Source organism: Lycorma delicatula, chromosome 1 (genome assembly GCF_047948215.1).
Source record: "Lycorma delicatula isolate Av1 chromosome 1, ASM4794821v1, whole genome shotgun sequence".
NCBI classification, from domain to species: domain Eukaryota; kingdom Metazoa; phylum Arthropoda; class Insecta; order Hemiptera; family Fulgoridae; genus Lycorma; species Lycorma delicatula.
In genome coordinates this window covers 351,714,458-351,741,461 of record NC_134455.1, presented here as the reverse complement: position 1 = coordinate 351,741,461, position 27,004 = coordinate 351,714,458, and the positions used below count along the sequence as shown (strand labels likewise).

Sequence of the window (27,004 nt, the reverse complement as noted above, 5' to 3'; positions counted from 1 at the left end):
GCAAATTTATCATAGTGCAGGATCACTACTAACACTGCTTAATGCAGATTACAAATTTATTTCATGTGAAACACAGATGAACAAATCGATCAACATTGTTGATTCAACATGGACACTAAACAAGAAATTGTCGCCGCATTATAAACTTTATTTGATCAACGCAACCAATTAATTTGATTGTTCAAAATTGCCCTTGAAGAAATACTACCTGATAACTACAAAGTTTTAGTTAGAGCAGACAAAACACCTGTCAGCCAACAAAAAAGACGATACAGTGCACCAACGATTGATGAAACAGCGATCGTTATAGTTGGCGAAAAATTTAACTCTTGTGATATGATTCTTCATTGCAGAAATGGTGATATTCAGCAAGTCTCCGAAACTCATCGCTCATATGACACATTACAATATCCAATTTTATTTTGGCAAGGAGAAGATGGATATCATTTCAACATCAAACTGAGAAATCCACAAACAGATGAGGAAACGAAAGTTAGTACCATAAATCACTCTACTCCTACAGATTGATGATTTGTGAAAATGCTGAAAATCATATCTTGAAATGTCAACAATTATTCCATCAATACATTGTCAATATGCATGCGAAAATCAAAACCAAGTGACTCCTCTACATTTGATTACATTAAACCAAGTTGCGTTCCAAAGATTACATTCATTTACATGATGCAATTTTAATAATGGCAATGTGAATCCCAATGAATTGGGAAAAATGGTCATACTATCAGCCATATTTACAGGTAGTCCACGGCACATGTATGAATACGCACATGATGCAATGATGTATATTTGTGCATACGGCTGGCCAAATTTATTACATTCACATGCAATCCTATGTGAGATGAAATAAAAGAACTTCTGTTAACTGAACAATCACCACTGGATTGTCATGATATTTCCGCACTTGTGTTCAAACAAAAATTGAAGTCTTTAATGGACTTAATTTTTAAGCATCATATTTTTGGAGAGACATGCTGATGGATCTATTCCATTGAATGGCAAAAAAGAGGAATGCCATATGCACACATTTTGATTTGATTGATCAAAAAAATCACACCAGATCACATTGATGAAGCCATTTCAACAGCAATACCAGATTTTAACATTGATCACAACTTATTTGAAGTCGTCACCAAAAACATGATTCATGGTCCACGTGGCTTACTCAACAGTTCACCATAGATGTCTGATGGGAAATGCATGAAACTATACCCAAGAGACTTACTTGCTGAAACTATCACTGGCAATGACGGAGATATCCACTCTATCGTCGACAATCAACTACGGATGGTGGCAAATCCATCACTTTAAAAGGACAAAACAATGATGTTGAAGTCTGTAATCGTTGGGTGTACCGTATTCGCCATTACTCTTGAAAACATACAAAGCACATACCAATGTTGAGTATTGCAATTTGGTGAAATCGATCAAGTACATTTGAAAATATGTCAACAAATAAAGCGATATAGCAGTTTTTGGAGTAGGAAATGCAACTGCATCTATCAATGAAATTGACCAATATGAACTGGGATGCTACATTAGTAGCAATGAAGAAATAGGGCGCATTTCATTACTTCCAATCCATGAATGACATCCAACAGTTGTTCGTTTGGCAGTGCACCTTGAAAATGGACAACACAAGTACTTCACAAAAGAAAATGCATGTGCAAGCATTGTCACCACCACCACCACCACCACCACCAACGTTAATTGCATTTTTCTCATTGTACAGGGATATGTTTGCGAGGACACTACTTTACTCTGGAAGTGCCAACATACTACACATGCAATGCATCAGCAAAAAAGTTTCAACGTCCCAAACAAGGTAAAGTAGTTGATGGCCATCTTCTTGACCGACGCGTTAGGCTGTCTGTACACAGTTCACCCAAACAATGCAGAATGCTTTCACTTGCTATTACTGTTAATCAACGTATGTGAACCGACATCCTTCCAAGAATTGAGAACAGTAAACGATCAAGTATGTGCTGCTTGTGACTTCTTTCTATGGGGCTACTTAAAGAGTAAAGTCTACCAAAACAAACCGAGGACAACCGACAAACTCAAAGCTGCTATCCGACATGAAATTGCGGAAATTCCACAAGAGATGACGACGAGAGTAATACACAATTTCCGAGTGAGGCTTCAGTCGTGTATAGACAATGACGGTCGCCATTTAAATGATATTTTTAAGTAACTGAAACTTTAATCATTTAGATATACAATAAATGGCAATGATAATTCTTATTATCGTATAATAAAAGTTTGACTAAAATCTATTACGTATTTTTTTATTAGCCCTTCAAACTGGGGAGTTATTTCTGCCGCTCCCTGTATAACCAAATGACTAAGAAATTTTCAAGTATAATTCTTTAGATGGTATACTGCAGATATTCCTCTAAATGCACGCGAGTTTAGATGGTTGTTTATGGTGGTCAAGTAAGGCAAATAAGTTTTGATATTTTCTGAAAAATGGATTAAAATGAAGTTTTGAGTTTTTAAAACAAACTAGTTTGTTTTAAAAGGTTTAATCTTAAGGGTATGCAAACCGAGTTGATTTCACTTAAAAGGATTCTTCCCCTTTGTTTTTGAACAAAGGCGAAAAAACTGGGTTGCTGAATTTAAACATGTTTACATCCATTCAAAGTGGTGATTCAACCGAGTCTCCTTGATGTTTTATAATAATAGATGAAACATAGATACACTATTACATGCCAGAGACCAGACAGTAAGTGAAACACACCAGAAAGCAAAAATGGTTCTAATTGTAGAAAACGTCATGCTATAATTTTTTGAGATTCTCTTGGTGTGGTGCTCAAACTAACTGAAAAAAGGCAGGATTACGACCAGGGAGTTCTCCGCTTCATTGCTAGACTAACTGAAATTTGCTATTCAGGCTAAATGTCTACATCTGGCCAAAAATAAAGTATTCTTTCACAGGATAAAGTGCCATAGAGCTTCCATATATGATGTGTTGGCTCCAAAAGATTGCTTTCTCTTCCCAAACTTGAAGAAAAAGCTTGGTGGATGAAGATTCACTTTAAATGATTAGGTCGAAGGTGAGACAATCACTTACCTTGTAGAGTTGGACAAATCACATTACACTGAGGGCATTAGCCATCGTAAAGAAGTTCCTACATATATTACACCACCTGTCCTTTAACAATAAAAACAGTTACCAGCAAAGGGTTTGACATCTTTATTCTGCCTTGATGTTTGAATTAACTGGCCCTTTAAAGATCATTTTGAATATTTTTATTCACAATGGATGGCAACTAAAATTCATGAAACCCTTACATGAACTACAACTTCAATCCACATGCGACTGGATTTTGGCTGCATGGGACTTTGCTCCAAATAATGTGGTTGGGAAGGGATTCAAGAAATGCTGCATATTAAATAGCATTGATGGAAACAAAGTTTGTGAAATAAGAGACAATGAAGACCTCTCTACCTTCTTAAGGTTTTTTTGGCATTTTTATCTTTTTTTTTTTTCAATGTTCATTAAACATTTTGTATTGCTCTACACTTTCTTCGAAATTCCAATGAAAATTATGTTATATTAAGTTTTTGCAGTTAATTTGAATATATATAACTCTTAAAATTAACGTTAAACTATAACAACAAATTAATTTACCTGTCTCATTATTTCATAAACTTCAGGCAAACATCCCTCAGGAGCTTCCATTTTGTACCCTTTCTCGACATGTTTAACGACATCAGCAAGAGGCTATAACAAACAACATGATAATTTTACAATTTTTGTTTTGGATCGTCAGTAGTATAAATGTTTTCTAATATTCAATTAGCTTATCCTCATTCAATAAGACACAAGTATTACCAAATTTTGCTTAATGTGATTGGAGCAAAATTGTTTATAAATATAAAAAAAAGAGCTGGATCCAAAACAGTATGATGCACTCTAGTTATAAAATATGTTAGAAGGCTTATATAGGTTATATTAGACTTATTTAAAATCTTTTCACCTGTTTTCTGAGTATGGCTGGTAAAACAGTAATACAATAATACTTAATGCTGTCAAATTTTACTTTGTTTAGTAACAGTGGATGATTTATGTTATCAAAATATTATTAACCTTTATGCATAAAAGTACTGATGCAGGCTGTTTTGCTAATTCAATGCTAAAGATGCAGTGAATGAAAGGTATTTTAAAAAAATTTTTTAAAACCTGGTTCCTTTTTAACTCAAAACAAAGGCAAATCTGGCCATGAAAGAAAAACTACACCAACACAGGATATTTTATTGTGGGAAAAAGTTAACTTGATCCAAAATTATTTGCTATGGACTTAAATTATGAATTGGCAGCCAGTAGAAGAGAGCTTTACAAGTGACACCTGTTAAGACACCGACTTCTTGCAGCTGGATGAAAAGCTTGTCTGTCAGCTAAAAGCAGCTTTTAACAACAAAAAAAAAGGCAAATGTGCAGATTTAAACCCAATTGAAAATCTTTAGACAATAGTCAAAAAATGACTAACAAAAATGAATTGTACCATAAAAATTCAGCTTATTAATACTGGTATGGTTTCACGATATTAAAAAAAATATGTAATACACTGGCTGAATTGATCCCAAATCATGTACATGAAATGAATAAGAATAAAGGAGGACATATTAAATACTAGATATTTACAAATTGTACAGGTATGACTTTATTTTTAATTAACATAAATATTTTTTATTAGATAACATAAATAAAAAGTTAGAATTAATTTGCATTCTACCATAGGCGTAAAATAAAGAAATGTAGATATATGTATAAAAAACCCCAAAAAGAATTCTTAAGAAACTTCACAGTTCTAAAAATACAAAACTAAACAAAGGACACTAAGTTCAGGACTGCCCATCATTAATGAATCCAATTTCATGAATTATAATTTTATAATTTCCATCATTTTACAAATAAAAATAAACACGTTAAACAATATATACGGATTGATTCAAGAACACAAAAAAAATATGTATAATATACCTGGATGAAACGTATCCTAATTTGTTTAAATTGAATCAGTTATTTTTTATACAGATTATCTCAGAAAAACAAGAAATTTTGAAAAGAATGTTGTTAAGCCTGGAGAATAGGTGGCACTAAGCTAAGTGCCCTTATAACTGAGCAGCCACCAAAAAAATAGAAATATGTCAGTTTTTCCAATTAGAAAAAAGTAATGTTCTATTTTTTTTCTGTTTGCAAATAATTTAAATTTCACAATATGTTGATATAGAGTCTGTTAAAGAATAGGTTTTACTTAATTTAATATTTAGTTATGTCTGTTATGTTATTGTGGCTTAATGTTGTATATTTGGATATTTCGGCATAACATTTATACAATAATTAAACAATAAAAAAACTATCATTTAAACAATAATTATTATTTACCATAAAAAACATAGTATGTTATACTTACAATTCTAGGATAAGGCACTCTTCCAAATGAGTATATCTCCCACAGGAGAATTCCAAAACTCCACATGTCTGATTTATTAGAAAATTTCTGTAAAAAAAAGTTAATGACTGAATAATCACCAAAAAAAAAAAAATTAAATTAATCAGCAATAATAACAATAAAGAAGATAATAAAGACTTTTAAAGATTTAAAAGTCAAATGATTTAATCCTGAATGGAGTTACTCTGGCTTTATAATCGACTTACAGAAAATGTTACCAAAATTTTATAACGGAAAGATTAATGGCAAACAGTTTATGTTAAAGTTTTTTTTTCTTTGACCCTTTTTTGTTTTTTAAGTTGATGAAAAAAAAATGCATCACGAAAACCAACTAACTAGCCATCAAATTTTGAAATATTTATTCACAGCATATTCATACCCTATTTGAGCTGTTACAGCCTGAATTGCATTTCACTACACTGCAATTATATATCTTGAGCATAATGAAACCTACAAGAGTTGTTCATAACAGCCCTTGTTATTTGAGTCTGTTTTTATAACCTTTTTTTGTACAGCAGATGTATTAGAGATGTTTTCCAATTGGCTGGAATTTCTATTTCTTCCAGATTTCTTGTAGAATTCAAAGTTTCAAAGTTTTGATACAATTTGGCTTTCCTCCTTTCTTTAATACAAAAAACTATTTGTAACTATAGTCAGTTTTTAGTACATCTCATCCACATTCTTGTAGCAATTAATTTAATAAATTCTTTTCCAGTAACTTAAATAAAGCCATTTATCATGAAAGGTTTCATTGATAAATTGTTTTTTTCCCCATTGTCATCCAGGACGTTACAACTTATATTTTACAGATGACATTTTAAAAAGTAAACATCATACTGCAATTCCTATCAATATTTTAAAAGAATTCACACATGCAATTATTGTTCCTCCTGCAAATGGATATCAAGAAATATTTTCCAATTAATTTCTAAATTTATATGCAACTTCATAATTGTCCATATTTTTTTTAAAAAATTGAAAAAAATTTAAAAAGTAAAATTTTAACATTTCTTGAAAAGTAATATTATATGGCAAGCCAAGTGAAACATCAATGGTCGTGCGAATGGTTGGTCGCTGATTATATGAATTTGGCAATACTAGAATGGTAACTTTTCATTACAATCACAGAACTATTTTGATATGATTTCTTTCAACATTATTCAATTATTTTAAACTTAATTATTTACTACCAACATTTATTATTATTTTAATAAACAGCATTTATTAAATATATAACTAAATTTGATTTAATCTATTTTAATAAATATTCTAAGAATGTTAAGCCCCAAAATCTTAATGGCTGCAAACGCTTGATATACAGCACTGTCAAAAAAGGGCCAGGAATTGTTAAAAAACACTTTTTTTATAAAACATTTAATTATTTTTGATATTATTAAAAAATTTTGTTGATATTTATTTTTTCGCCTCCAAAGTAGGCATCATTTGATTCAACACACATATGCCAGTGTTTTTTCCAGTCTTCAAAACACTTTTTTTATAGGTGCTTATCGGTATGGCCTTCAGCTCCTTCCAGAATTTTTCTTTACGGCTTCAATCGAATCAAAACAGGTACCTCGGAGTGGCAATTTTACCTTTGGAAACAGGCAGAACTGACACAGGGCTCGATCTGGTAAATACAGTGGTTGATCGATGGTATTTATTGCATTTTTCACCTTAAATTTGGCCACAATTGTCACTCTATACGATGGCACATTATTGTCGTGTAAAATCCACGAACCTTTATTCCACAAATCTGGCCATTTCTGACAGAATTTCTCACACAAATGCTTCAATACGGCCAAGCAGTATTCTTTATTGACAGTCTGTCCATCTGGAATGAATTCATGATGCACCAAACCACAAATATCAAAGAAAACAATGAGCATCACCTTGACTTTTGAGCGACTTTGACATGAATTTTTCAGATCCAGCTCATTTTTTGTACTCCATTCTGATGACTGTTGAATTGTTTGATTGTCAAACTCATGTCTCATCATGTCTCATCACCATTTACGATGCATTCCATGAATGTGGGATCAGAACTGGCATGATTCAGCATGTCTAAACAGACTTGCTCATGGTACTGTTTTTGAAGAAAATTGAAGAAATTTGAAGAAAATATTTTAGGCCTCATGCCTAAAATATCTACCAAAATCAAATGAACAGACTTGTGAGAGATGATAAGGTCACAAGCTATCTCTCTTAAGCTGAAATGACAATTATCATGCACAATTTCGTTCAATTTTATTGATGTTTTCATCAGTTGAAGAGATCAAAGGTCACACAAAATGAGGCATGTCTTCAATGATCTCTCGGCCCTCCTTGAACATTCTTCTGTACTACTCATAAGCACATATTTTTGATAAAACTAATTTTATTTTGAAGAGGTATTGCGGCAAATAGATGAAGAAAGAAGCATTTGGAAAAATATAGTTAAAAGAAGAGACAGACTTATAGGCCACATACTAAGGCATCCTGGAATAGTCGCTTTAATATTAGAAGGACAGGTAGAAGGAAAAAATTGTGTAGGCAGGTCACGTTTGGAATATCTAAAACAAATTGTTAGGGATGTAGGATGTAGAGGGTATACTGAAATGAAACGACTAGCACTAGATAGGGAATCTTGGAGAGCTGCATCAAACCAGTCAAATGACTGAAGACAAAAAAAAAATTCACCATAAGCCTTTTCTTACATTTTTAGCAAGTCAGCACATCAAATTCCGTTCACAACACTAAAATTAAAGGCACACTTTGTTCAATGTAAAAATCATTATGCACTACTGAAGTGGACTAATTCAACCAACTGCTGTAAACAAACTGGTAAACATATTGTGTTCATTTTCGGCATACAATTAAGTACAGTACTACCATGGTAGTACTTAAAATATTACTTTAAATAGTACTTTAAAGTACTTTAATTAGTACTTTAAAATATTACTTTAAAATATTTTTAAAAAATATTTTTAAATAATCATTAGTGCGACCCTTTTAAAATACAAATTCCCAGCATTTTTTTGACAGAATGTAAATCTCAAGATAGTCCTAAAAATTACACGAGCCATTCTAAAGAATAGCAAAAATTGCATGTCAAACTGCATAAGCAAAATGAAGAGTTTTTCTGTTGCTTTCTTTATTGAACCAGATATACAATTTCCTATCAATACGCTGAGCCCATTGAAATGAAAGTGATGTTCATCCCTACAAGTGACACCTCTTCTACCTCAGCTAATTTACATGCATCACAACCACAAAAAAGGGTGAACCAATGTACCTTAACATTACTTAACATTAATAACGGTCTATTTCTAATTCAATTAATTTATAATTACTATGGTTTTAATATCATTATGTTACATGTAACACGTATTTAACTTGCCATTATTTTATACTGGTAACAACTATTTATTAATCAATTCAATAAAATAAAAAATATCTCAAATATAAAAAAATTGATTTTAGATGATAAATTATTATTTTATTTATGGGAGATAAGTTTGGTAATGTTACATAATAATGGATTAAGGCAAAAAATAAAAATATACAAGATGTAAAAGTAACCACCACTTAAAAAAATCTTTCATTCACATAAACAGAACCAATAATGTTGTTTCATCTGGATGGTAGGTTTATAACATAATACATGTAAAACATTATTGTGAATAAAATCAGGTATACAAACTTGTACATTGTATAAAAAAATAAAATCTTAAATACTTATACTCACTCCCAATTTTAATGCCTCAGGGGCAGTCCATTTAATCGGCAGCTTACCACCATCAAGCGTAAAATTTTCATCATGTGCAAGACCAAAATCGGCAACTTTAGCGACACCTGATTCAGCAATAAGAACATTTCTAGCTGCCAAATCTCTGTGCACTACCTTTCTTGACTCCAAATATTCCATGCCACTACATGTATCACTAAGAAAAAAATGTATAATTACAATCAATGAGCATTTATTAATGTTTTATCATTAAGTACATCTTCTTATAGTTGCTTTCTACTATAATCTACGATCAGATAATCTCTTAAGTCCTTGAATTATCTCTTATTGCTTCCTTGAATTATCAGTTGAAAGCTTTTCCTGCTCCCTACTTTCTTCTATTAACGATTCTTTCTACTGATTGAGATAATTAGTAACTTAGAAAGCAAAAATTTTTTCATAAGATATTTCCCAAATAAATGATATAATTGAAAGGACATGTCTGTTTGTTACAATAAACAGGAATTCTGAATAACAGCATTTATACAATGTGGTAGGGTCATTGGAAAGTTTTTAGAATGATGCCGCAAGTATGACTAAATGACTATGATATTTGTTAAGTATAATCCTTTAGATGGCATGCTACAAAGTTTCAGTCATATGTATTTAGTTGATTGTTAGTGACAATCAAGTAAACCAAACCAAGTTATAACATTTTCAGAGAAATGGATGAAATTGAAGCTTAAACTGTTTATAGAGCACTTTGTTTTAAAAGGTTTAATCCTGATGGACATTCATATTTAAAGGATTCTTCCCCTTTACTTTTGATGGTTAAAAAATAGACTACTGAGTTTACATGTGATTGTAAATCCATTCAAGATAACACTAGGATAGCCAAAAACTGCTAAGAACAATGAAATTGTTACAAAAATCCACAATCCCATATTAAATGATCACGGACTACGTAAGCCAGCTTGCTGGCATTGTAAACATCTTGACACTACATTTTATATGAAATTTTGGATATAAGAAAGTATTTTGCTTAATGGATGCCACATTTCTCAACAACTGACAGAGAACAAATTTGATTGAACTACTTTCATAGGAATGTTTAAATATGAATTCACCATTATAAGCCAAACACCAAATGTCAGAGAAGCCAATCCAAACAGTAAGTGGAAGTAGGTAAAAGAGTGCCAAAAAGCAAATACGGTTCCATCTGCAGTTAAATTCATGGCTTCAGGTTTTTTGGGATTCTTGTGGTATGGTGCTCATAGACTACCTCTCGCTTGATATATCATCACAATATCAGTTGTCCCTATCGGACAGTTATCATCATGTGTGGCTCATAGACTACCTGGAAAAGGTACGACCACACCATGGAAAATTATGCTCCACTATTGGATCAATTAAAGAGTGCTATTAAGGTTAAATATCCATACAATGGCATAAAAGAAAGTGCTCTCTTTCTAATGTACCTGCACACACATCTCAGGTTGTCACTGCAAATCAACATGACCTATTCTTTCAAGTACTTCCATATGCCTATGCCAGATTTGGTTCCCAGCGATTACTCCTCTTCCCAAAACATGAAGAAATGGCTCGCTGGACAAAAATTCACTTAAAATGAGAGGTCAAAACTGAGACAACCACTTAATTTGTGGAGTTGGACTAATCACATTATACCAAGTATATTAAAAAGTTGTAAAGTCGTTGACCTAAATGTATCAAATTGAAGTTGGTGAACAGCCTTCATATTGAAAATTATGAAAGTGACATGAAAGAAGACATTTTAAGTGTTTCTAAATTATCTATGCAGTAATGAAATTTATAAAATTTTAAATGATTTTATTGAGGAGAGAGATCTGAAATGGAAAAATTGTAATGGAGTATGTACTTTGTTTTTTGTTTATCCTTTGGAATCACTGTAAGGTATTATGTCAGAGGATGATATGTATGAATGTAAATGAAGTGTAGAAACCCAACCACCAGAGAATACTGTGGATACTGTTGTATGAATAACCAGTATCCACGTTGGGTTTCAATTAAACACACATCTCAGGAACGATCGACCTGAGACCGCACAAGATTACACTTCATTTATATTCATATATATCATCCTCATGCATCCTCTGATATAATACCTTATAGTGATAGGCTAAGCAAAAAAAAAAGTATGTAATATGTACTGAAAATGTGCTGTCAGTCTTACAGGTAGAAATTGAACTTCAGTCACCAAAATTAAGGCAAACCCACATTCATATGCAAAACCCAGCCTCAAAAAAATAAATAGATAAAAAACACATGAACTTAATTAAATCATCTCAAAATGTTAAAAATTATTAATTACATGAAAAGATAGTGATTTAAATAATGACGGTTAAAAGCACTAATCAGTGAAAAGAACTCATAAAAAATATTTCTAACAAAAAGATCTGCAGTAAAATTCACAAGACTTTATATGAACTCTGAGAAAAAAGAAAGGTGTTTTTATTAACTTATAGATTAAACCACCCTTTAAGCATCCAGGGCTATCACATCAGAAACTCAAAAATTACAAATAGAAAGAGCAGGTCTGTCAGTATCATTTCAAAGGGATGTAAAACCTTTTGATCTATAACAACCTCAACAAAATAACACTGAACTTGGACTTGCATAAGCATTTTTCAATCTTTGTGATGAATATGTTTGCAAGCACATTGACTGTCGTTCTGTCTCATTATACTGGAGATCTGGGTTTTGTGAAAAGTGATAATTTTTTTAAAAAAGATTGTGGTTGGCATCAAATTGCTACAGCATGTCAGCGCAAATTTCCTTGCAGCATTCTTTTTCTTCTCGTGTGAGAACCCTAGGGGCCACCTCAGCGCAAATGTTTTTCAATGTTGAGATCCTCACACAAAATTTTCCACTCAGTATATTTGTCAATATTCATGGCTTCAGCTATCATTCAGACAGTCAGTGCTCTTCTCTAAAAAGCTAGCTAATTTTTTCTAAATTTTCTTTGGTTCTTTAAGTGGAAGAAGGTCATCAAGAACATTCACCGACTTTCACACACTAATGTCCTTCACTGAATATTTTGTACCACTCAAACTCATATGTATAAGATATGCATCTTTCACGTTAACCTCAATAAGCATTTGAAAACATTCTGATTGTACTTCATCCAGTTTTACTTAAAAACTGCTGAACTTTTAAATTTTGCTTTATTCTGGTACACAACTGCACTAAACAATGACTCACAATATATGAAACGGCAATTAGTGTTATTATTTATCATGCAGTTTCAGAAACATCTAAGGTCATTGCCAGCTCACAATCAGTTTTCACTGCTTTCTCTAAGAGATAAAAACATGAGTCTCATTTTTTAATAGTTATCTCGTATATACTCTGAGGAATCTGTGCAGAGGGTAAAGTTTCTTTCTGATGTAACAACTGGTCAGCCTTGACATATGCTATTTGATAACATAAACTTCAATGATGTACATTTATCATTTATCAATAAAATAATCTAAAAGTGACTTTGTATAGCGGATCTCTCTATAATTCTCTTAACAAGTATCCAAAGCACCTTTTTGAGTTTTAAACAAAAAGGATCTTCAAAATGAAATTGGACTTTTACACTGGTTTATACAAAATAATCTATTTTGTTCAAAAACAATGTACTGACACTCGATTACAATTTCCTATCAACAGACAAATTTTGAAACGAATGCATTCAATCACAGTAGTAATCTATGTGAAAGGTGTGAGATATTATCACTCTGCCATGGAGGTTGCATTTACAATGTTCATACCAACATAATTCATCAGATATAACAAAATGATAATGTAAATAAAATATAATTACTTATCTATAATAATATAGAACAGATTAAGTTATATAAACAAATGGTGATAAAAAAACTTACACAGCAAAGTTGATTTGATCTCGTTTTGTAACATGCAACCGTCCTCTTGATCTTAAATAATCAACTAAGCTGCCCTTACTCATATATTCAGTGACTAGATATATATGCTTGTTATTGAAAACAAGACCCAACAGCTGTACTAAATTTTCATGCCTCAATGACCTAAAACACACGAAAAATAATATCAGAAAAAAAAGACCTATTAGTTATTTTATACACGGAGGACAAACGTTAGTTACACTAGCATACAAAAATAACTTGTATGGAATATTACATAAACTCTTTTTATTTATCTGAAGTACAATAAATGGTTTTTCTTTACTATATTATTTAAATATTTTTCTTAACAGAACAGATGTCTTTCTATGCATTTAAAGAAAAATTCCCATCCCATATCTGATAACCATTCCCATGTTACATTTTGAACTTCTTTATTAGTAATATTGCCACTTTGCAAGGGTCTCCTCTTATATAGAACTGAATACATAGAATTCAAATGGCACAAAGTCAGTGTTTCTCTCACGCTTGAATTTTTATAAGCCCTTTTTGACCCACATTGAATGAGGTGTGTCCTTCTCATGCCTTCTATAAGATTTTAGGGTTGTCAATCTTTAGTTGCCTTTCTCAGTCGCTTCAAGATTTCATAATGTGATTATGCATTAACTGAAGAGCCCTTTGACACAAATTCAGCATACAAAACACTTTGTCAAAAAAAAAAGTCAGAATCATAATATTGGCGGATGAAACCTAAAACCACTTCTTAGAGGTGAAGAATGAGGATATTTCCACTTCAGTAAACTCAGTTTCATTTTAGTTAAAAAGTGATGGGCTCTACTCTCATTTTTGATCATAATTTTCTCCCATAAAGACATTATTTTCTTCTATTGATAATCCAAAAATATCAGAACTGTTTGAAAAAGCTTCTGGCTGAGTTCTTCTATCAGTATGAGAGCCTATAATTACAAATTTTTTTTTGCTAGTTCTGACACAAGAGAAGATTAGCACACTTCCATGAAAATATCCAGTTCATTAACTGTGATTTTCCTATTGCAACTGACGATTGATGAATGTATTTAGGGCATAATCTTCAAATTTGAATTTCCAACAAGCACTACTTGCAACTAATGGGACATGTTTATACCTAATAATGAACTAGCAATTTCTTTTGCATGCAAAGGATTACTACAACTAATCAAATCCTTCAGTTTTCAATGAAATATCTCTTTTAGATAAATAATAAATCTGAGTAAATGGTGCTAATTTTCTGCTGCATCTTGAACGTTTCTGCACCCTGGTCACTATAAAAATATATTTTACAACAGAATTATGAGGAATTAAAAGTGATGAATCAATTTTTAATAAATATGTATAAATAAAAGGAAGTAATTTTCAAAAATAGTGTCAAGTATAGATTTTTGTAACTATCAAAAAGTGACTCACCATATCACAGGAAATGATACATTAACGTCCTTTCTTTTAATAAACTTACACATTTACTAATGAAATTTTTATATTTAATTTTTATTCTCTTTTAACCCACTGTGCACATTTTGACAAACCATACACTTACAGTATGTATGTGTTAATATTATTAATAGACAATTGTTAATGGAATTAATTAAAAATTCTGTTAAAATATGTTAGTTCAATTGTTATTTTCTTCATAAAAATAAATAGTTTATCTCAAAAAATATGAGAAATTTCATTTTGAAGTCCAATATGAGATATATTGTGCTAAAGAGGAAGAAAGTTTTCAGCATGAAAAAAAAAAACTAAAAGCTTCAGAAAAATTACCTTACAATAGGTATTACACCAGCGATCTCCAAATGTTTTTGATCACGTACCCCTAAGATGAAAATAATTATAAGTTGTACCCCACATTATATAATATACTAATGTGTATATTATATACAATGTATAATGTACTAATGTGTATATGTGTGTGTGTTCACACACGCGCACCAAAAAATCAGATTATGTATTTATTTTAAACAATATACATACATTTAAATTAAATTACAAATTTACATTTTGAATTAGAATTTAATGTGAGCAATGTGATTGTACTTGTTTAGTAATATCGGAAAAATTTGGTTTGATGCTCTCTGTTAATGCAATTCAAAGATCTGGTTCTAACTCTAATTTATCTCTGTATTAGGTTTAATTATTGTCATTGCAGAAAAGTCTACTTCATACAGGTATATAGAACCAAATGTAAGATTGCATTTGTTGCTGTGCTTACTAAATTTGGATATTCTGTTTTCAATCCCATCCACTAATTATGAAGAGATATTCCTTTAAATTCGGACTGTAACGTTCTTTCTCTCATGTAGATTAACTGTTCTTGAGCCGGAATCAAAAGATGATCTATTTTTACATTTTCAGCAAATGAGTTCATGGCCTGTTAAAACTGTGTTTTAATAGTATGAAATTACAAAAATTAATTAATTTATTCCACATTTACTATTTTCAAAAACAAAATCAAACAATGATGGGAACATTTCTAAAATCCCTTCTCTAAATTCTCCCTCCACATCACGATTTTCTTTTGAAATACAGTTACTTTATCAGACATTGTTAAAATGTTATCTTTTACCTTGAAGAGTCAAAGTGAGTATGTTTACTGTTTCAAAAATATCACCTAAGTAACATACGAGGCTCAGCTGTTAAATTTTGCACATACGAGGTGCGACAATAAAGTAATGAGACTGATGTGAAAAAAAATGTTGCTTACCGTTTTAGTCATGTTTAGTGTTGTCTCCTTCAAAGTAGTTCCCTTCTGATTGTACATACTTATTCCAGCGCTTTTGCCATTGATGGTAACATTTCTGGAGCTCATCTTCTGTAATATTCTCCAAGATCCTTGACACAGCTTTTTGGACATCTTGTGTTGTTTGAAAATGGTGTCCCTTGACCGCCATTTTGACTCTTGAAAATAGTAAAAAGTCACTCGGAGCAATATCTGGTGAATAATTGTTAACTGAAATTTGTTTTGAGGTTAAAAATTTCTGTACTGACAGAGCAGTATGGGATGGCGCATTATGGTGATGCAGAATCCAATTATCAGCAATGTTGGCACAGACACGCAGAACTCGTTTACGAAGTCTTTCTAAAATTTCTTTGTAAAAATATTGGTTAACTGTTTGTCCAGGAGGCACCCACTCTTTATGATCAATTCCCTTGGAATCGAAGAAGCACACAAGCATGCATTTCACTTTGACATGCGAGCTTTTTTTGGTCTGGGTGATTCCTTTGAGCACCATTGCGAACTTTGTCTCTGGATCATATTGAAAAAACCAACCTTTATCACCAGTGATAACACGGCTCAACAAATCTGGATTGTTTTTCGTTTGCTCTAACAGATCAGCTGCCACATTTTTCCGTGTTTCTCGCTGTTGTTGTGCGAGATTTTTGGGGACCAGTTTTGCACAAATCATTCTCATACAAAGATCTTCAGTTAATATTAGATGAACAGTTTCTCGATTGATGTTGAGTTCTTCTGCAATCATTTTCACGGATAATCTTCGATCAGATCGTACGATTTCACGCACCCTGGTCAAGTTGACATCTGTCCGTGAGGTTGATGGTCGTCCATTGCGGTCTTCATCTTCAACATTTGTTAAGCCTACACTAAAAATTTTATGCCGCTGAAAAACTTGAGCTCTTGACATAACCTCCTCTCCAAAAGCCTTCTGAAGCTTACCATAAGTTTTCGTCGCGTTTTCACCCAATTTAATGCAAAAAGAAATGGCATACCGTTGCGCAATATTTTGCGGTTTCATTTCTGTGATGAGAGACACAAACACATGTGTTCACTTATTACAGCAGAACTCACGACTGAGCAGTTACATCAATGTGCCGCTTGGACTAAGTAGCTTATAGACCAAGGTCAAAGATGGTGTGCCTACGCAAGCTGCAGGGTTGCCACATCTTGCAAAGAAAAATCAGTCTCATTACTTTATTGTCGCACCTCATATATGCATAGCATGGGGAATGAAAAGAGATATTGGAATGAAATAAAAAATGAATAAAAGTACAATACCTTAGCTACAAAATGTAGTATTTATTTTTCAATATAATCCCAGTTTACACTGTTACACTTTTCCCAATGTGTGAGAAGTTTTTGCATTTTGTCACTGAAAAATTCTGGTGGTCTCCAAGTGGCTACAGCTTCCTTCACCTCATCATCAGTGGTGTAATGATTACCTTTGAGATCTCTCTTGAGATGAGGGAAGAAGTATAAGTCGCATGGAGCCAAATCCAGTGAGTATGGCAAATGCAGAAAATGCTCAAACTTCAGTTTGCGAAGAGCCATCAGAGAGTTTTCTGCTGTTAAAAATTCAATCACTGCACACTGTTTTAACTGTGGTGATATATTAGCCGTACTCAATTCCATTTTAACTACTACTGAAAACAAACTAGTATATGATTTCAACACATTATTGCAGGTTTGTAGAGGGGGATTTTAGTTATCATGTGCTGCCATGCCTAACTTGATATACATTTTGTCTCCGTAGCACTCTACATGTATTATTTTCACAATTTTTATTGCGGCAGGAAGAACAAGTGTTTTGCCAATGGTGTGTGACTTTTTATCTTTTGCTATCAAGCAAGAAATCTCAAAAGAGGTTTCTAAACATTCATAAAGTGTAACAATTTCTTTTAATGACTAGCTTACGTATAGCATGTCTTTAAATGCCTTATTAACATTGATGGCTTCATACAAGGATTAGACAGGCATCTTGTACCATAATACATATGTAGAATGACATTCATTGGTGATTAAATTTGATCCAAACCCAAATTTTAAGTAGTCGGCTTGATAATTTTGAACTTTCTAATATAATTTTTTTTTTGTAAACGCCATACGGTTAATATTTTTATCTACTGACATGATTGCTAATGAACTTGAACAATTACCAGTAACTTGTTGCGTACCAGCAGTAGAAGCACTATTAGAATAATCTTCAACCTGCAGATTCCTTGCAGGCAACATTTTTAACAGTTTTTCAATTTTAAGAGGGGGTTTAAAATCAATAGCATTTAAGAATCAACTAATCAGTTATTATAATACACAGAACAGAACTATCTATATTAGTTACATAAAGGTCATAAAATTCTTTCGATGATGATACCAATACATGACCTACCAGCCACTTGCACAAAGGCGCTCTGAACAGCTGGGAGTAAATATCTAGATACTAGCATCTGGGGAGCTCAACATCACAAATGCACAGACTTAGTGCATGTGCACAAAAGTAGCAGTTTCTTGTTGAACATTCAGAGGTAGCTTCCCTTCAAAGACAGAGTGCTTTGCTTCCCATAGAAGTCTTCGTGCGCATGTGCTTTAAAGCCAGTGCATTTATGATGTTGAACTCCCCAGATGTTAGTGTAAACAGACACAGTGACTAACGAGAGAACCTCACACTCACGTGATACATGATCATACTTGCAAGTGATCGTGAGCCTACTTCTTTGGCGTATCCCCCAATTATCACTCTGCATACCCCAGTTTGGAGACCACTGGTGTACAATATCCAAACTTATCATACCAGATGGAGATATTAAGAATTATGAGACAAGCTCTTCATTTGATTTATGAGGTAAGGCAAGCTTGAACTCTCATTGAAGTCGCATTATAGTTTTCATTTTTTTTTTAAATTTTAGAAGTACGGGTATTTTTTTATTACTTTCTATGTAATTTTTTTTTTTAATTTTGTTTACAATTCTTTTCAGCACTTTCTTCATAACTCACAATTTTTTGACAATTTAATTCACATTTAGCATATGTTTAAGAAAACAGTTAATAATATATACATATATTATATTTTCTCAGCCTCCGCAAAGTAAAGAATTAGATAACACTCTTACCTTTACTTTTTTATGTTCATCAAACCATTTTCAGGCCCAAGCCCAGCTTAATATTATATTTTTTATTTTAATAAATTCTTCTTTGTTTAAATTTACACAACCGCCCCAAGTTATATAATTATAAAAATTATTGATTAAGTAATTATAATTAGATCAAAGATTAATTTAGAATATAAATATAATATAAAAAACAGATACAAATTGATTGATAAATTAAAGAATAATAAAAATAAAATGATTAGCTTTGATATAACTAATATGTACCCAAGTATTCCCACTGATTATACAATTTCAATAATAAAAAACAAATTAATAAAAACAGGTGAAGACCAAAAATTTTTAAATAGTATTGTAATAATAATTAGAATGTAAACAAAATTATTATGAATTTGATGGAACCTGTTATATACAAGAAAATATTTTAACCATGAGATTTCCCTTATCTGCTGTAATATCAGAAATTTATCTGCAGGAATTTGAAAGTAGAATAGTTTATGACATAAATCACATACATAAAATTTTTAGTTATATACAAACCACTTATAAATAACAAACATGAAGTAATTATAAATAAATTAAATTCATATCATAAAGCATTAAAATTTAGATATTAAATAGAACGTTACAGAAAAATAAATTATTTAGACATAAATATTAAAATAAATAAAAATAATCAAATAATAACTAGAGTATATAAAAAACCTAACTCAAATGAAATCATTATAAACAAAAATTCTAACCATCCTTGGTCCCAAAAAATTAATATTTTTAAAAGTATGATAAATTACAAAAATGAAACACGAATTGTATAATGAAATAAATGGTATAAAAAATAGATATAAAGCATCATTAATTGATGATATATATGTAAAAAATATAGTTCAGGATTTTTCAACAAAATATCACAAATATCACTCACCCATAAATAAATAAAAATAAAAATAGTGGAAATATTTATATAAAATACTCCTACACAAATAAAATTATAGAAAACTTGATTGATGTATATAATAATAATAAATATAAACCTGATTATAGTCCTGATAAACACATAATAAAACATTTAAAATATTATAATAATAAAAAGGTAAAAAATAAATATGATTCTTCCGGTATTTATAAAATAAAATGCAACAACTGCTGCAAAAAGGTATACATTGGTAAAACAAATATGTCCTTTAAAGATAGATTTAATGGACATTTTAGATCATTTAAAAACAGAAAAATAGATTTCTCAAATGTAACTGACCGTTTATTAAATAATAATCACAATAAAACTAGTTTAGAAATAATTAAAAAAGTAAATATTGAACATGAAAATAGTAATAAAAAATTAGAAATTTTAGAAAAATTGAATATACATAGATATAAATGTAAATTCAGTCTTATAAATCTGCAAACAGAATTTTATAGGGACATTCTTATTAAAATTACTTAAGTTGGCAAACAATGATAAGATATTGATAAATTAATAGTTACTGCAATACTAATTCATTCCCTTGACTGAACAAATATTTGTTCTGAAATTTTTTAAATGTTTTATATTTTATTAACAAATATTTTTTTTCAAAATAAAATGTAAAAAGCTAAAATTAATGTGGAAATGTAAACTATGTAGAATTTATTAAAATAAAAAATATCACTGAAGATGGGCTTGGGCCCAAAAATGTTTTGATGAACATTAATATGTAAAGGTAAGAATATTTTCTAATTGTGTACTTTGCAGGGGCTGAAAAAATATTATTATAAATAGTAATTTTACGTACAAAGGGAAAAAATGGACCATAAAAAATTTAATCTAAACAACACACGCACATTTGTAGATTTGTATGTGCGCATGCGCACATACAAATCTACAAACAAAAGAAACTCCACTTGTGCGATTTCTTACTTTTATAACTTATTAATCAGAATCTAACTTTTTAATAGAAAACTTCATTATTTTCTGTACTTAAATTTTAATTACAACAAAAACAAAGTGCAATGACTTTACCGACCTAATGAAGATTCATAAAATATAATCTAACAATTAAATAAAAATAAACAGGGCTACAACTACAATTTAATTTTATTCAAACTACACTTACGTCATAAGAGACGCTTCTGTAAGAAATTTCTGAGCCGCCTCACTGGAATCTTTTAACATTTTAACAGCAACTTTCTCCCCGCGTAAAATTCCCAACATAACATCACCAAATTCACCTTTTCCTATAGATTCCCTAAGCTGGTGAAAAAAATCCAACAATTAACAAAATGAAACAAAGAACAATAAATATAACTAGATTTTTCAAAATAAAACAAGGAATACATTTCCATTTCTGGTTAGATTTTTTCTCAGTTCTAACAAATGTTTTATTAATGAAATACTGATGTTAACTCAATTCATGGATTAGTAGATCAAATATAACTCGGTTTTTAAAACCTATATTTCCACTTTTCACCAATACTGAAAATTACCTATAGTATTATCCATTGTAACTTTGTGACAACAGTGTAGTTCAAGAGCTTCTTTAGATTGGCTTGTGATACAATCATTTCCTGAATACCTTTCGTAGAAAAAAAAAAAAAAAAAAAAAAACAGAAAGGTGCCCGATAAAATATTAAAAGATAATATCTTGAACAACAGCTCTCAGCAACATAGGAAACATCTGAAAGATTTATTTTAAATTTCTGAAATTTATCAGAATTAAGAACATTCTCAACATAAAGACTGGTCTTTTAGCTTTTTATGATCCTGGAAATATGAATTTCTTCCCTTTCAATTTTCAAGAAGTTTAACTTGTTGAAGATCACTAAACATAATCCCAATATCAAAAAAAAAAAAAAAAATTATCTTAAGTATGGAAAATACTGACAGATTTTAAGAATTACACAGCAAGAACAATAACATTAATATGAGAATTCAAAAATTTGCTGTATGTTGCTAGATGACATGAATTTCAGTTTTTTAATTCTTGTCAAAGTTTAACAGCATTTTACACACCAATCTTACTGTTTTTTTATAAATCCAGCTCTAGTTTTGAATTTATTTTTAATCAGAAAATTGCATAGTTTTTAGAATGCAAGGGTCATTCAAATATAAACCAGAAGACAGTGAATGTGGAGGGCCATTGCGGGTAGTTAATTTAATATGTGTGGAGGGGAGCAACCAGCCAGCCACGCCCATAGGTCACGTACGTTCCCATGTCAGTAGCAGAATGTCTGAGCAGCATATACTACCATCCATTGCGCAACGAATTATAATCCAATTTCTCATCAATGAAGGTGCAAATCCTCTAAAATTTTGACTCAACTCCAAGCATAGTTCAGAGATGCTACCCTGTCATCACTCAAGTATTTGAGTGGGTTGTGATTCAGTGGACAACAAAACTCATAAGCGTCATCCATGAACCAGCAACAATGATGACAACACTCAGCCGGACCAGCGTCAATGATGACAACATTCAGCCAGTTTGTCACTTTGTAGAAGGTCACTGTCACATCTCATACCACCACTGAAAATTGCATCAGAGGTGGGTATAAGTATTGGGAATGTGCACACAAATATTGTCATATACTCTTGGATACAGCCGTGTTGGCAAGGTGGGATCCACATCTTCTCAATGAAAAACATCTATCAGCAGCTTCTGAATCGTTTTGAGAAACGAGAGGCATTTTTGTACAATATTATGACCTGCAACGAAACGTAGGTCCATCACTACACACTGGAAAGCAAGAAAACAGGTATACTGAGGAGGAAAAGTGGGAAGGGAGCACTGATCAAAGTCAAGAAATGTTTGTAAGCTGGGAAAGTTCTGGCAACTGTGTTTTTGGATTCAAAAATAAATGATGCTGGCAACCGGTTTGCAGCATCCTCCTTTTCCACAATAATGCAGCATGGCCGCATACAGCATCTCAGGCTTGCAATAAACTCGCTAAAATTCATTGGACACTTATTGAAACCCACCATACGTCCAGACTTGACACCTTGTGACTTCTCTATGTTTGGTTTGCTTAAAGAAGTTTTAGGAGGAGAAAGATTCAAAGAAAATGCTGCAATTGAACATTACGTGTGGAACTGGTTGTTGGTGCAGTCATCTTGTTTTTTTTCATGAAAGGTTCAGGAAGCTACCTATCTGGTGGAGAAAATGTATTTCTGAAGAAGGAAATCATGTAGAAAAATGAGGTAATTTATTCATAATTTTATTTAATATCAATAAAGCTAAACAAATCCTGGTTTATATTTGAATGACCCTTTTAAATAAAAAAAGCCTGAAACCTGAAAATGGATCAAGTTAAGAAATATTTTACAATATATTTACATATATTTTTAAGTGCCACTGTTTGAAGTTTTACCATTTTTTCCCTACATTATTAGATGTATTCCAGAATTTTATAAACTTAACACAGACAGTAAAGCTAAGAGATTTGGAACAATTTATACTTCCAGATTAAGATTTTGAAACCCTCAGTTAATTTGACTTTCCTGGAAAACGTTTTCATATTTAACTTGGCTGATGTTAGTAATTCCCAATAATTCTGATTTCCCATAAAACTGATTGGGTTTCATTAATTTTGCTGATATGAAAACATTACGGGCAAAAAGACATTAAGTTTTGATGTCTGCTTTACAGACAAAAATTATTCAAACAAAAGTAAAAACATGAGGTACAGTACCATCAAAGATTCTGAGAAAAGGCATACTTCAATTTAATAATCAACACATTTGCAATAATTTCCCCTCCAATGATAACTCCCCATAGTGTTTTGATCGAGCTTGAAAAATTGCAAGTCTTGTTCAACTACCATCATTCTATGGAAACATCTCAAATCTCATTTATGAGCTGTGCATAAACAAATCCTGAATGTTATCTCAAAATGTCAATCCTTTAGCAGTAAAAATTTACATCAAGGAAAAACAGATTTCATAGAGACTCCAAATCTGGCAAACTGTAGCAAATGATAAAGGTAATCATGTCGTGAAACTAGAAACATATAAGTTCTAGATCCATTATAGGTGGGTGCAATCTCATTCATGGTAGAACAACAAATTACTCTGATCTTTTGCTCTGAAAAGTATTCCCTCAACACTTAAGAACACTACAGTAAAAGTTGCCATTGACAATAATAATGGTGACCATTAAAAAATAAATTTAGTGTAAAATTAAGAAAAAATAACAAAACATCAATGTAATAAACTTGATTTACTACTCTACAGTGATGTTCTACCAAAATAATGCAAACATCAAACAAAACATCTTACTAACGCTTTACTTATTTCCATAATGACTGGTCAAAAAATTTAAGTATTTTCAGTACCACTTTCCAGAGTTTGAAACAGAATTTGATGTTCAATAACAAAGTTCTCTTAAATTGTTGCACAGTTATTACACAATACAATTTCATATTTAAATCTTGAAGAATCTTATGCCAAGATGTCTACTTCACACTAATGATTATTTACTTATAGATTTTTTCAGACCAGCAGAATTTCTTCTTGAATAACATCTACGGCCACTGTCCTAACAGAAAGTTGCCTCTTTCGTTTTGCATTTGAACCAATCCTGTTGTATATATATATATATTTTTTTAACCAAGTTATGTAAACTAATTTTTTCTGGGATACTGAAATTGGAAATTTTTCTGAAAATATTTGACACGTTTCTTGAAAGGATCCAAAATGCACATAAGATTCTACTACAGCTACCCTTTCCGCAATCGAAAAAGGAATTTTAGGAAAACACAATTACAAAAAACAAAACTACACTGTACTGAAGCATGAACAATTTAAAACTGAAAACAATAAATGAGAATAATAACATACACAACCAATAGTGGTGCTAGTAGAAGCAGCATTGAAAGTTACATTCAAATAACTGCAATTTGAGCTGGCTCAGTTTGGTTTTAAATTGCTCATTTGGTATTTATCCTGTTGCCGAATGGCTTAACAGCATGTGGCCCTTACAAACCTTATGGTAGCCCTGAAAAGGGTTATTTTTGTTGTGGATTGGCTTCGACACCTCGTTGTAATTACTAACCTTATGGTAACACTGAGAAGGGCTGTTGTCGAATGGCTTCAATGGCTTGTAATTCATAACCTTGTGGTAGCCCTGAAAAGGGTCATTTTTTAAGGTAGCTCTGAGAAGAAGAGCTGTTGGGTCCGGAAGCTGGTCTCCGGCGAAGTTGGGAGAGTTGCAGCTTGTCCATTGAAGTCCAACCAGGCTTTCTCTCAGCAGCAGTTAAGTCCCCACTACAGCGTGGCAGTGGTGGCCCAGAGCCCCGCAGTGTCGGGTCGGTGTCGGTTGTCCTTTGCAGGTGTAGTAAAGATGGTTCTCCCTGAGCAGTTGAGGCGGCCAGGAAACTTCTGTCTTCTTCTCCAGGTGGTGGTCGACTATGAACTGAAAAATTCACTCTCGTGCACGCTCTTTTTTTGGAGCCTGAGAGTGCCGCAGTGCCGCTATGGTGGGAGAACTGCGCGGAGGTAGCGATGCTTTGTATCAGCATATCCGTATACTTTGCACCAGCTCACATCATTGCTACCAGGTTTGCCCGCTGATATTAAATTAGGTATATATGTTGTAACAATCCTATGCAACAATACACCGCACCTGTGTCTCTCCCAAGCTTAGAAACTTGCTGCAATTTCCATTCAAGCACAAAGCTCTCTTTTTAAATTGGAACACAAAGAAACAAGTGTATATGGTTACATTACATCATGCAACCTTGGTCCTGATACAGACAATATACTGCTCAGTATACAATCCTAAAAATGTTCCTGCTCCTAAATGTTTTTAAAAAATATGAACTACTTTTGAGTCAAATGCCACCAGCACAAAATGTGCTAAAATTATTTGTTTCAACAAATCAAAGATTTGTTAGAAATATGATTTTATTTGTACTGATTTAGATATCATATGGATTTATTGGTCTCAGCTGTTTCAAGTATCAGTTTAACAATGCTAGTTGCTAATGATATATACTGTTGAAATATGCAAAACATTACCAGATGAAAGAGTATAAAATTCATGGTTCTTTATACTACTGCTTATACTGAATGATTACACATAAAGTAATAATATAATAAAAACATAATCTCTTTATTTATGTGATGAATTATTTTATTTTAACATGGTAGTACAGGTCTGTGTGTTGTTGGAAAAGTTTGAAAAAGTATCAAGTGTTAATATCAAAAGTGAAAGATAACTTAAAAATGAAAAAAATGGCAACCACTACAAAGGATGATTTTTAATTAAAAATATTTGAAGATATGCATTATGATAAATGAACATTATTGTAAACTTGTTCTTGGAAAAAAGACTGCAATGAAGAACATCAAAAATAATATTATGAAAGCTATTTGGCTAAAAAAGGACATTAAAACTAAAAATTTTATCATTAATAGAATCATGAATACTCAACTTGAATTATTTCAGAAACAACTACTAAAAAGACGCTCGATAAATAGGATGAAATCTATTCGGTTAGTAGTAACCACATTAGTAGTGCAGCCAAATTACTGTGTAAAAGAAAATTATTAGATCTAAAAATGAACGAGAATGAAGATCCCACTGAATTTTTTGCTATTTTTGAAAAATTAATAATAAACAAGTTCAAAAATGGTGGAAAAATGTTAAGTCTGTAAAAAGTAATTAAATTACTTTTTACTAACTTTTTTACTTTTTACGTTCAAGTTTTTCTCATATAGTTGATATTATTGATGTGTTACCACAGTTAGAGAAATCAACTGAGTATGTAAAATCTAAATTAGCATTCGAATTCAAGAAATGCCAAAACAATAATAGTCATATTAAAAATAATATCCAACCATTTAATTCTTCAGTATCAAATACTAAACGTATTAATCAAGATCAAAAAAAAAAATAAAAAATAAATTCAAAGGGATGTTCATTTTTGACAAAATGAGTACACATAATAATTCAGATATTTCAATGAGATGTTTCAAATGTAACCAATTGTGACACTTAGAATGCTACAGTTGCAACAATACAAACCGGCAAGAAAGACAATCAAGATATTTTCATCAGCATAACAGAATAAGGATTGTT

The 27,004-nt window shown here is 31.6% G+C and overlaps 1 protein-coding gene across 4 annotated transcripts in view; it reads right to left on the bottom strand.

Moving 5' to 3' along the window:
• Positions 1–27,004, bottom strand: part of Csk (C-terminal Src kinase) — a 163,881-nt gene that overhangs the window by 2,669 nt on the left and 134,208 nt on the right. For all 4 annotated transcript variants that reach the window (XM_075382513.1, XM_075382517.1, XM_075382514.1 and 1 more), the window contains exons 6-10: positions 21,047–21,183; positions 13,089–13,250; positions 9,202–9,397; positions 5,439–5,525; positions 3,653–3,745 (exon numbers count right to left, since the gene is read on the bottom strand). In XM_075382513.1, coding sequence (XP_075238628.1) covers positions 3,653–3,745; positions 5,439–5,525; positions 9,202–9,397; positions 13,089–13,250; positions 21,047–21,183 — 675 coding nt within the window. The remainder of the gene's footprint in view (positions 1–3,652; positions 3,746–5,438; positions 5,526–9,201; positions 9,398–13,088; positions 13,251–21,046; positions 21,184–27,004) is intronic.